Raw genomic sequence first — 13435 nt, forward strand, 5'->3', positions numbered from 1 at the left:
TTTCTGGGATAATAAGAACCTCCTATTGATGTAAATATTGCATGGTTGGTTAGTAATAATAATGTGTTGGGATCCTCCTTAATAAAATATTGTCAAAGAAGCTTTTCTTTAGAGGAATCATGAAACCTATTATTATTACTTAATTAAATCCCCTTTGTGTTTGGTGATGTTGACAAATTTGGCTCACACCATGTTCTTAAAATAGATTTTCCAAGTAATTCCTTTTGTAACAAACATACTTAATATTGTTTCCTTTTTATTAAAAGTGGATACCAATGCTTCAGAATGGACGATTAAAGACTGGGCAGTTTTGCCTACCAGTCTCACTGGAAAAACCACCACAGGCTTATTCTGTATTGTCTCCTGAGGTCAGTATCTCTCACATTGAAACTCTCCAGATTGAATACAATGAAGTTTTCATTACAGAGGTGTTTTTCTCAAGACCTTGCTGTTCTGTCTAGAAGTATATAGATAATGAAGTAATAATGTTTTCTCCTAGAATTAAAATTACTCTGTAGAATACTTTAAGCTTTCAATATAAGTATATTGATTTTAAAACTAAAATAATATGTGAAATATAAACTTAAAGAATAGGCAAATTTGGATAATTTTCATATTGTAACATAAGCTTTAAATAAGTGAGTATTTCTTTTAGTAGACAACATTTCATTGAAAGTGTAGAGGAAGGAGTACAAATGAATTTTTTAGAATATTTTTGTAGGGGCCGCCTGTGTGGCTTAGCGGTTGAGCGTCTGCCTTTGGCTCCAGGCATGATCTTGGGGTCCTGGGATCGAGGACCATCGGGCTCCTTGCATGGAGCCTGCTTCTCCCTCTGCCTGTGTCTCTGCCTCTCTTCTTCTCTGTGTCTCTCGTGAATAAATAAATAAAATCTTTAAAAAAAAAAAGAATATTTTTGTAATTAATGATCTTTTAAGTGAAAATGAAGTGGTTATAAACATGTAATACAGGAGACATTAGCAGCTGCAATGATGACATATGTGACTTAAAAGAAACAAAAACATTGGGATCTCGGGACCTGGGTGGCTCAGCGGTTGAGCGTCCGCCTTCGGCTCAGGGCGTGATCCCATCATCCAGGATCGAGTCCCACATCAGGCTCCCTGTGAGGAGCCTGCTTCTCCCTCTGCCTATGTCTCTGCCTCTCTGTGTCTCTCGTGAATAAATAAATAAAATCTATAAAAACAAAACACATTGGAATCTCAATCAAGAATCATGATATGAGGGGATCCCTGGGTGGCTCAGTGGTTTGCGCCTGCCTTTGGCCCAGGGTGCGATCCTGGAGTCCCCGGATCGAGTCCCGCGTCAGGCTCCCGGCATGGAGCCTGCTTCTCCCTCTGCCTGTGTCTCTGCCTCTCTCTCTCTCTCTCTCTCTCTCTATGTCTATCATAAATAAATAAAAATAAATCTCTAAAAAAAAAAAAAGAATCATGATATGACATGACTGTTTGTATGCATTAATCTGAAATATGTCTTGGGAATGTTCTCCTGGTGGCATTTATTTTCAGGATAGAACTCAAAAAATTCACGAATCTGTATTTTTATTTAAAAAAAGAAAGAGGCAACAGAAAGCTCCTGCTCCCACCTCCTTTCGTATTGTTCTCTGTCACTTCCTCTATCCTAGCCACACAGCACTGCACCTTGGCTGTTCCTCAGATGTGAAGAGGAACATTTGGGGCCCTTCCCATTTGGGGCCCTTCACACTTCCCTCTCCTGGCAATACTCCATCACCAGGCCAGCTTCTTCATTTCCTCCAGAGCCACTCAGATCTTGCCTCTTCAGAGAGGGTGTCTCTGAGTGCTTTTGTTCAAGTGCAGCCTCCACCATTTTTTATTGCTTTGCTGCTTTGTCCTCACATAACTTTATACTTCATATATCTGTTTATCTATTTTTTATCTACAGAGTATAAATTCCAGGAAGGTAAGGACTTCATCTTTCTTGTGCATTGCTTTATCTGCAAGTACTTAGAATAGTGCTTGGCTCACAGTGGGCAGTCAGTAAGTATTTACTAAACCAATGCATGAATAAAGATAGTAGGAAAGAAATAGAACTCTTTCTTTCCTCCCTTCCCCCTACCCTCTGCTAGACCTTTCATTCAGTTCCAGGAACACATCTCAGTAAAATCAGCTTATCTTCTATCACACGGATAGGATTATATATTTCAAAAGGAAATATTTTAAAAGGAGATCTGATTTTATGGAAGTTATGCATTTATTCTTTTTTTTGCATTTTTTATTAATTGATTTGAAAATGCAAGGTCAGCTTTCTAAAGGGAGGCTGATGGTTTTCTTCTAGCTACTATGCTATGTGTGCTCATATAGAAATAATATCAAAAAAATAAATGATATAATTTAGATTAGACTATAGATGTATAGTATGATTTATATGTGATTAAGTACCTAAGCTTTAGTATTTATTTATTTGAGAGAGAGCTCTAGGATGGGGGGTGGGGGTAGGGAAACCCAACGCAGCTAAGTAGGGAGTCCAATACAGGGCTTGATACCAGGACCCAGGATCATCACTTGAGCTGAGACTCTTAAAAAAATTGTAGTAAAATATACATAACATAAAATTTACCATTTTAACCATTTTTAAGTGTCCAGTTCCATGGCATTAAGTGCATTCACATTGTTTTGAAAACTAGCCTCGTAAAACTACTTTTTAATTGAGGTATATGTATGTTTAAACAATATTTTTACTCTGCTTAATTTATGAATTTAATGAAAAGGTTATTCTATATATAATCCTCTGGGGGACTTGCTTTTTTCATTCAGCATGATATTGCCAAGATTTAGTGTTTCTTTATGATCATATACAATGTTTATATAGTGTATCTATATTTTGCTCATATTTCCTTGTACTTAAAATATAATCTAGAATTTTTCCCATAACCTCCAGATCTCCAAAAGATCTGAGCTCTTCCACCTCTGTAACATCAGCTTTTACCATCACTGAGCCACATCTGTACTTAAAGCTTCTTTACTTAAAGCTTTTTCCTACTTCTAGACCTTTGAATTTTCTTTCCTCCTCCTGAACTCACATGGCTATATTCTTTTCCTTATCTGAATTTTATATAAAATATTACTTCCTCAGAGAGGTCTTTGCTTATTACTCCATACATTTCCAGCCTTTCCCTCCACCACACTGCTGATAGGCACTATCATTTTTAATCCAACTTTATTTACTTAATACTTATCACTATCAAATCATCTTATTTTTTTCTCTAAGGAATGGTGGGTAAGTTTTCTGAGAGCGGACCTGGGTTTGCTATGGAACCCTAGTACCTAGAAAACCGTTTAGAGACTTCAGTAGTTATTTGTTGCATGAATTTAAAAAGTTACAGGATTGTTGATAGTAGCAAAAACTAAAAAATGAAAATTTTGTTGAGACTATACAAAGTTTCTCAAACTGATTAACCATTTGGCAATGATGAATAATATCTGCTGTGTTCTCTTCCCCACAGAAACATTGGCCATTTCTCTACATTTCCCACATCTCACTCCCCCATTGGAGGAGGGCAGGCATTTCACTGGCCTGGGGAGAGAGAGGACTCTGGACTCTGAAATACAAACCCATTTGCCAAATCCAGCCATAGTTCCTCCCATTCCAAAGCTTGAATGCCATTTTGTGATGAACCATCAATGATATGCATTAAAGGACATAACCTAGTAAACTTTTTTATTCTTTTTAAAAAATATTTAACTTATTTATTCATGAGAGAGAGAGAGAGAAAAAGAGAGAGAGAGAGGTAGAGAAGCAGGCTTCCTGTGGGGAGTCTGATGCAGGACTCGATCCCAGGACCCTGGAATCACACCCTGAGCTGAAGGCAGACGCTTAACTGCTGAGCCACCCAGGCATTCCACCTAGTAACCTTTTATAAAAGTATTTTTAATATCTCATTTGCTCACATTTACTGAGTATTTCACTTCTCTAGGTTAGAGTTGGGGTAAATCTGTGGCATCCTGAGTAGCTACACTTTAATTGTTGAATGCAGTTGATATATCTGTGTCCGATTTCTACAAAGAGCACACCAGGTTGTACCAAGCATTGTCAGGACATGACATACCAACATAGATGCATTTAACTATTTTATTTTTTGCATTTAACTATTTACATGGAAGTGTATAATATATAACTGTGTAATTATTTATTTTTAAAGATTTTATTTATTTGAGAGAAAGTGAGAGAGATCATGAGTGAGGGGAGGAGCAGAGGAAGAGGAGATCCCTGCTGAGCAGAGATCGTGATGCAGGGCTCAATACCAGGATCCTGGGATCATGACCTGAGACGAAGGCAGATCTTAACCGACTGAGCCACCCAGGCTCCCCTTATTTTTCTTTAAAAAGTACTTTTTAAATTTTATTTAAATTCAAGTTAATATATTGTGTAATATTTTTAATAAATGTATTTTTGGTACACCTGGGTGTCTCAGTGGTTGGGTGTCTGCCTTTGGCTCAGGGTGTGATCCTGGAGACCTGGGATGCAGTCCCACATCGGGCTCCCTGCATGTAGCCTGCTTCTCCCTGTGTGTCTCTGCCTTTCTCTCTCTGTGTCTCTCATGAATAAATAAATAAAGTCTTTTAAAAAAAGTATTTTGTTTCTATATGAAAAATGGAAAAATTATGGGATTATTGCTATTAGCAAAACAAAAAAAATGAAAATTATATGAATCAATCAAGACTTAATATTTTTTTTAAGACTTAATATTTAATTAAATTCTTATACATCCATACAGTGGTGCAATAGTTGAGAGGAGTAATATGGATTTCAATATCCCACTTCAATATCCCAGTAAAACATTCATTCATTCATTTATTTATTGAGAGGAAGAGAGAGAATCTTAAGCAGGCTCCACCCCTGGTCAGAACCAGATGTGAGGGTCAGTCTCACAACCCTGGGATCATGACCTGAGCTGAAATCACAAATCAGATACTCAATGTACTGAGCCCTGGCACCCCCCCCCCCCGAATAGAACATTTATAATAAAAATATAAAAACAAATAATATAGTGACAATCAAACTCACACATCAATAATTGGGTGGCAAATAATTTGGAAAAATATACACCAAGTTTAGCAAGGTTTAACTTTTGAAGGGGTATGGGATTGTTAAAAGTATTTATTGTTTCAAATCTCACATGCTTTTAAAAGGCAGTATATCATTACTTTCAGGATTTTACTTCTGGCCATACCTTTTATTAGTTGTGTGACCTCAGATAAATTTCTTAATCTCCCTGCTGAAATATGTCTCCCCACACCCCACTTCATCCCCCACACTGCAGTCCCCAAATTCATATGTTGAAGTTCTAACTCTCAATGTGCTGGTATTTGGAAATGAGCTCTGTGGGGTTAATTAGGTTTAAATGAGTTTTGGATAAGGTCATGCAAGTGGGGCCTCATGATTAGTGCTTTAAAAAGAGACACATCAGTGTCCTTTTTCTCTTGGTTGTGAGGACACAGTGAGAAGATGGCCATCTGCAAGCTAGGAAGAGGTTCTCACCAGAAACTGACCATGTGGCACCTTGATTTTGCACTTCTAGTCTCCAGACTATGAGAAAATAACTTTCTGTTGTTTAAACCATCCAGTGGATGACATTTTGTTATGGCAGCCTGAGCCAACTAAACTATTCTCTGTGTCTGAATTTTCTCCTCTGTACGTTAAGAATAATTGATGCTTATAACCCCCAGAGTTTCTGATGCAGGAGGTCCCTATTGGGGCTTTATTATTATTATTTTTTAAGATTTTATTTATTTATCTGACAGATCTAGAGAGCACGTGTGGGGAGAATGGCAGAGGCAAAGGGAGAAGCAGACTCCCCACTGAGCAGGTAGCCTGACTTGGGGCTTGATCCCAGGACCCTGGGATTGTGACCTGAGCCGAAGGCAGACACTTAATGGACTTAGCCACCCAGGCGCACTGAGGCATGATTATTTACACTTCCAACAAATACTCAGATGATGTTTATGCTGCTCTCCCCAGATCAGAGTTTAAGAACCACTATTTTTTTTTTAAGAACCACTATTTTTAAAGCCATCTGTATTCATTTTATTTGTATATCTTGTTTTTTTAAGCTGAAAGCAAGTGTTTTGGGTTGAAAGAGCTAGTCCTAATTCTTGCCTTGAAGAGTTTCAATTTACTGCACCATCTGTTTTTTACAAAAGTTTCAAAACCTGTATTTACTTCAGTAGAGACATTGCATTTCTTACTTGAATTTTAGAAGAGGAAACTGGCTTTAGTTGGTTTTCTTTTCTACACATGATAAAAAATGAAGCCATGGGACAAAAACCCTAAAATACTTCTTTTCCTGAGATTTTCTATTTTGGTCATTTATTTCAAGGATATTTGTAATTGCCTGATGAAATCTGTTTTTTTTTTTTTTTATGAAAAACATCTGTGTCATCTTAGTGTTTTATTAATTTTTTAAAGATTTTACTTTTTAGGGAGAGCACAGAAGGAGAATAAGAGGGAGAAGATGACTCCCTGCTGAGCAGAGAGCCCAACTTGAGGCTCTATCCCAGAACCCTGGGATCATGACCTAAGCCGAAGGCAGATACTTAAACGAACTGGCACTCCCCCATTTTTCTTTTGAAAGATTTCATCTTAGTGTTTGTTAATTGCCTTTTCTCATTTGAGATTGTTCTGGTTCTTGGTGTGATGCAAGATTTTTTATTTTATCTTAGACATCTTAGGTATTATGTCATGACCAAAGATCTTTCTTTCTTTTTTTTTTTTTTTTAATTTTATTTATTTACTCATGAGAGAGAGAGAGAGAGGCAGACACAGGCAGAGGGAGAAGCAGGCTCCACGCAGGGAGCCCGATGCGGGACTCGATCTCGGGTCTCCAGGATCACCCCCTGGACTGAAGGCGGCACTCAAACACTGAGCCACCCGGGCTGCCCATGACCACAGATCTTATATAAGTCTTGGGTTTTAGTAGTAGGGGGAGGTACTCTTGCCACATTAATGCCACATTAGGCCTCCACTTACACCTCCCAGTATGTGGGGAGCAAGGGGCACCTTGGTACTGCTCCCTGCTTGGCTTCCACTGACCCCATAGTTGGCGGGGATGCTTGTTACCACAGGGCTAGGACCTCTTTCCGACTCTGTCTTCTCTGGTAACACCCAATGTGTTGGGGGTGGGGATCTGGGACCCTCATTACAGCCAGCTAAGGGTGGACACCTGGGCTTACCACTTAGCCTTTGGAGGTTGGGTAGGGCGGCCACTTGTTGTTACCTTGTGTTTGGTCAGAGTAGGGCAAATACTGGTTTTGATTAGAGAGAGCAGGATTTCTTGGAGCTTGTTTTTCTCTACTCCTTTTGGCGTTTTTGGGTTGCCAGCTTCTCTAGCACCTCATCCAGGATTTATGAGGCAAAAATAAAACCCAGGAAACACAACTTTGTATTTCTTCACATCTCAAGGTCCATTGTCATTTGCATTCCTCTTTCCACCTTTCAGTGTTATTTTGTGTGTCATGTTCATGGTTTTTAGCTGTGTCATTAGAAATAGAAGTGATTTTAAAAAGATACTTTAAAAAAACTTTTTATGCTATGATTTTAATTAAAATTCTTACCAATTTACATCAGGAAAAAAAGTTTTCTAACTCTTATAACAACAGAATGTATTCCTTTGCTGTGAATATCTTATAGCCCTATTAAAATAGGAGTTTTTACAAGAAAAAAACCAATATTATAAACCAATAAAATAATGTAGATGTGAATTTATTGGCATGAAAAGAGATTCACAATATAATATGTGACAAACAGTTTTAAAATAATGTTTAATATAACCTATGGAAGGAAACAGTCTGTATAAAAGTACGTGTGCACAGAGGAAGATTTGGAATTATGTAAAGGGATATATGTTTGGGAAAATAGAATTTTGAGTGTATATTTTCTTTTTGCTCCTTGAGCCTTTTTATTCTCCTGTAGAAAACATGAAGATTTTGTAATAAGAACAAAATATATGTTTTACATTCATGTGCAGTGTATAAATATGTTTTACATTCATATACAGTGTATATTTCCATAGTATTTTTTCTTATTAAGGTATTATAATTTTTTTGTTTTAAGAATTTCCAATAAACTTAAATATCTATGATCATTATATTTACTCTCTTCTAGGTTCCTCTACCTGGCATGAAGTGGGTAGATAATCACAAAGGTGTTTTTAATGTTGAAGTTGTTACTGTTTCGTCTATCCATACACAAGTAAGTGAGTTTTTAAAATAATTTTTATAATAGATTATCACTTGAATGAATGAACATATTGTTTAGTAGCTAAATCAGTTTTGTTATCTACTATAACTTAGGGAATTATATATCAGAATATATAGAAGTTTATAGAATATTTAGAAGTTTTTTTTTTTTAATTTTAATTTATTTATGATAGTCACACACACACACACACAGAGGCAGAAACACATAGGCAGAGGGAGAAGCAGGCTGCATGCACCAGGAGCCCGACGTGGGCTTCGATCCCAGGTCTCCAGGATCGCGCCCTGGGCCAAAGGCAGGCGCCAAACCGGTGCGCCACCCAGGGATCCCTAGAAGTTATTTTTTAAAGGAATCCATAAAAGTCTTTAAATATTCACACAAGCAAACTTGTTGCTCCTCAAAATGTCATTGACTTCATTTTGAGCAATTCAATGACTTTTTTTTTTTTTTTTGGTAAGTTTCTGCTACATTGCAGAATTAGAGTTGAAAACTATCATTCAAACCATTTTATTCCTCATAGACTCAGATATTTCAAATGGTAAGAGTTTGAAGGAATTATTTGCTCCAAATTCTTCAGTGTTTATCTGGAACATGCCAGACTCTCCTCAAAGCCTGTATATTTACTCTTTCTCTAGCTGGAATACTTTCCTCCTGTTAGATACTTATTTTCAGTAAGACTTTTACTTACCTCAGGTCTTTCCTGGAGACTTTTTTTTTTTTTTTTTTTTTTTTTTTTTATTTGAGAGGAAGAGAGTGTGCACACAAAGAGAGAGGGGGAAGCAGACTCCTGCTGATCAGGAAGCCCCATGTGGGGCTCAATCCCAGGATCATTACCTGAGCCGAAGGCAAACAGTTAACCCACTGAGCCACCCAGACTCCCCTTTCCTGGAGACTCTTAAGCATAGCAGCCCTATTCGTCTGTATGGTCTTACCCTGCTCTTGCTACTACTTCTAGCTCTTCCCCGCACTCTCTTGCACTTTTGCTTTCTCTCACTTTGTGTGTGTATGTATGTACATATGCATTTATTTATTAGTTCTTCATTAGGTTGTAAGCTCCATGTAGTCAGGGTTGTTGTTACCTGTCAAGGAAAGAAACTTTCCTTCAAAGACCTTACAGTGTAATAGGGGAAAATGTAAAAATAATTGTAGCACAGTAAAATTAGTACTGTGTTAGATATATGAATGAAATCCTTTCAAGAGTATAGAGTTGTCTGTTCTGGGAACTGAGATTCCCAGATATTGATTGATAAGTTGGCATTTACCATACAGAGAGAGGGTGGGCAACTCAGATGATAAAAAGCAAGTGCAAAGGGTTAGTAGTCTAAAGACGACAGGCAAGTAATCTTGTGTGAATGTAATTCATAGTGCATGGGGGAAATCGTGATAGATGAGGAAAGAAGACCAGGCTGGTAACAGATCATGAAGGACCTTGAATGCCGTTGAGTTTAGAGTCTAGGTAAATGGCAATTTCTAACCTAAATAGCAAACAGGAGAAAAGTAAATTTGGTTGGATGCTACGAGAGATTATGGAGATAGTGGAGATAATTCTGAAGCTATAGTGAGTTTAGTTTTAAGTCTGTTGAGTCTGAAATGCCTATGTACTTCAGATAAAAATATCCCAAGGCAATTGTAATACCATCTTTAACATTGAAGGTGGCAGAATAAATGTGAAAGCTGAAACTACACTGGTGAGTGATTATCCAGGGAGGAAATGTAGAGTGAGAAGAGGCAAGTAAAATGGAATCCAACTTGAAAAGGGAAGGGGCAGTATTCACAGGAACTTCAAAGGCCACCCTCAAGTTCAGTGATTTTTTTCACCAGCACTCCTAGGACCCAACATATAGCCATGTTCACAGCAATGATTTATTTTAGTAAAAGATATAAAATCAGCTAAAAGAAAAGAGGTCAAGTCCACAGGAAAAGCACAAGCTTCCAACATCCTCTCCTAGTGGAGTCACATAGGGTGAGTGGAAGCAACATGTGTGAAATGTCTGTCAGGGGATGTTCATTCATTAGAGACTTAGTTCCCAGGGTTTTTACTATAAGGTGTAACATAAGCACCCTCGCCTATCACATGCCAAAATTCTTGATCCCCAGAAGGAAAGCTTATTTTCAGCATAAACCATATTGTTAGCACAAACAATTTAGGTGTAGTGAGTCATCCCTTATCAGTTGGAACTCTTGAAATCCAAGTTCCCAGATGCCATCCAAGGACCAATTGTGTAAGCTGGACTTCCAAATGATAGCAGTCTTAAACTTGCTGTGTTAACTCTTTTCTGCAGTGAAGTAGGGAAAAATAAGAAGGCAGAGCACCTCTATGTTATATTTTAAAACAACAAAAAAAGGTAGTAGATAGGTTTTATTTAGCATTATGTAGGTAGATTCCAGTAAAAGAATGGCTCCAGTGGAATTTTTCCTTTTCTGGTCCTGGATATGTTCTATGTTTCCTATATTCTTTATTCTTTTGATAATGTTGAGATGGATGTTACAGTATACTGTTGAAATGTATTCTTTCCCTTCATATTATCCTATCTTAAGTATAAAAATACATTATTTTTCATGTTTTTTAATTCTTACAGTCATTATTAGTTTTCTTTTTAGAGTTGGTAGTATATTTATCTTTTACTCCTAATTTTGTTTTCAGATACATGTGCTGTCTTTATGTGACAAAGAAGGATTGGGGCAAAAATATAGGTGATTTAGAATCTATTGAATGTAGGAGAAGATGAAGTGGAAGTATCTACTTTGTAGCACTCTGGCATTCACAGTCCTGATGAGTAATATTCAACATTAAAAAATTTTTGCCACTATGAAAACAATTTCATCATGTATTATCTTTTTAAAAGGATCAACTGAACACAGTAATGTTTTTTATGATGTTTTCTTTTTTTTTTTTAAAAAGATTTTATTTATTTATTCGTGATAGAGAGAGAGAGAGAGGCAGAGACACAGGCAGAGGGAGAAGCAGGCTCCATGCCGGGAGCCCGATGTGGGACTCGATCCTGGGACTCCAGGATCGCACCCTGGGCCAAAGGCAGGCGCTAAACCACGGAGCCACTTAGGGATCCCCTGTATGATGTTTTCTACTTTGGTTGTAGCTCTTTGAAATTTACTGGTATATAGTTAGAAGTCATCACTTTTTTATTCATTTAAAACCTGCATATCAAGTTAGAACAACATTAGAGCTATAAATGTGAATGAAACTGTTTGGCATTATTGTCTTACAGTTTATTTTCACTATTAACTGAGCAGAAGTCTTCCAGAGTTCCATCAGACTCCTGTTCACAAATCATTTGTTGGTGCTATACACATGATCATCACTATACACATCTCATCACTAGGCATGAAGCAAATTGGGGGAATAAGCATGTACCCTGGGACTGGGCATGTGATTGCTTTAAATAAGACTGGTTCTGTTAGTGTACAAGGAGGTTAAATAATAGGAGTCAGGATTTAGCCAGGAGATGGAACATCCCAGTAATTCAGATGGAGACAATTTATATTTAAATAATTAACTGGGTTAAAGGTGATTCACTACTAAATGGGGTAAAAGAAAATTCTGTGATTATAATAGAGATAGCAGTTGCAGAAAGTGATAAGGAAGGAACTTAGAACCATAGAGGAGGTTCCTGAAGGCTAAGAATCAGACCTCCAAGGAGAGGATACCACTGCTACAGGTACACAGTGCCTGCCATGCTGTAGTGTGGAGGGCACCTGCTATGGAACAAGAGGCACCATTGCTGTTGTGAACACTGGTGCCATGTCCCTCACCTCTGAACTTTAGCATTCACATCTGCTAGCTGCCATCAGGAAAACAAATAGGAAGAAGGAAAGCTGTTTCCTGTACCTTCTGTGGTCAGAGCCTAACCACATACCAGCTGACAAAGAAGAAATGCAATTTGAAGAGTCAGCTCCAGTATTATAAACTGTGGCAAAGATGGTGGGTTTGAATGGAGCTAAGAGGTAATAAATTAATAATGGGCACAGGCCCTGTTCTAACAGACCTGCACAATCATTGAGTTCTAAAATAGTAATACTCACACTGAGGAAAAAAAAAAAATCCTTAATCTGTATTAGTAGAGTGTTGAGTAGTCAATAGTGTTCAAAATGGCCACTTTAATAAATGAGAATAGAGCTGGTGTTTAATTGGAAACAATATTTGTATATACTTGTGTATTTTTTGTATTAATTCATATGAGCTATTTATATTACATAAAACATTGTAATTTTTGTTATATAATTTTAAATATATTTATATTTAATTTAATATTTATGTTTTATAAAAATTACAATATTTTATATTTATATGGTCCAAAGTTTGGGGAATTCACAGTTATAATTGGTTAGTGCTTTTGTTCATTCTTTGTTTTAGGATCCGTATCTTGACAAGTTTTTTGCTCTGGTCAATGCTCTGGATGAACACATGTTCCCAGTCCGAATTGGAGACATGCGAATCATGGAAAATAACTTAGAAAATGAATTGAAGAGCAGTATTTCAGCGCTGAATTCATCTCAGTTGGAACCAGTGGTCCGATTTCTTCATCTTCTGCTTGATAAACTGATACTTTTAGTTGTTAGACCTCCTGTCATTGCTGGCCAAATAGGTAATTTTTACTTATGTTTGGAGAATTATGAAATTTGTAATTTGGCATTTCTAGCTTTTGCAGAAATAGAATCATGAAGTACTATTTGATAAGGACTGTGTTTGATTTTGGGGAGGAGAGGATGGGGAGTTATTTAATTGTTTCTGATGCCAGAAAATAACTTTCTTTTGTTTTGATAAATTGTGCCATAGAGACTTCAACTCACATTATGGAAACCAATTCATTTATCCACTCACCAAATATTGATTAAGCACTTACTGTATGCCAGACACTGATAGGCTCTGTCCAAGGCTTAGTTCTTGATTTTAAGGATCTCACAGACTAGTTTGGAAAACAGGCAAATAGGTAAATCATTTTGCTTTTTATATGATGTGTGATTTACCTAGCCTACATTTTTACTCATTGGCCATCCTCTATTTAAAATAGCTGTTCTTTTCTTCATTAACCCAAAAATCTCTATAGTCTCATTTTCTTCTGTATTGCTCTGCAGTTAGAGGTACTCCTGTTTCCAGCTCTCTTCCCAAGATAGGTTCCTCTGCTTTTGCTAATAGCTTCCACCTGAATCCTGCAAAGTAGTTGAGCTTATAAGAAAAACACATCAT

The 13435-nt window shown here is 37.1% G+C and overlaps 1 protein-coding gene across 9 annotated transcripts in view; it reads left to right on the plus strand.

Moving 5' to 3' along the window:
• DOCK7 (dedicator of cytokinesis 7) overlaps positions 1-13435 on the plus strand; it is a 219131-nt gene that overhangs the window by 117168 nt on the left and 88528 nt on the right. For 8 of the 9 annotated variants that reach the window (XM_038537305.1, XM_038537306.1, XM_038537307.1 and 5 more), the window contains exons 18-20: positions 267-368; positions 8137-8223; positions 12602-12833. In XM_038537305.1, the coding sequence (XP_038393233.1) occupies positions 267-368; positions 8137-8223; positions 12602-12833 (421 nt within the window). Of the gene's footprint in view, positions 1-266; positions 369-3478; positions 3694-8136; positions 8224-12601; positions 12834-13435 lie in introns of those variants that run through there. The other variant, XM_038537313.1, reaches the window with a different exon arrangement.

Source organism: Canis lupus, chromosome 5 (genome assembly GCF_011100685.1).
Source record: "Canis lupus familiaris isolate Mischka breed German Shepherd chromosome 5, alternate assembly UU_Cfam_GSD_1.0, whole genome shotgun sequence".
Classification (NCBI taxonomy): domain Eukaryota; kingdom Metazoa; phylum Chordata; class Mammalia; order Carnivora; family Canidae; genus Canis; species Canis lupus.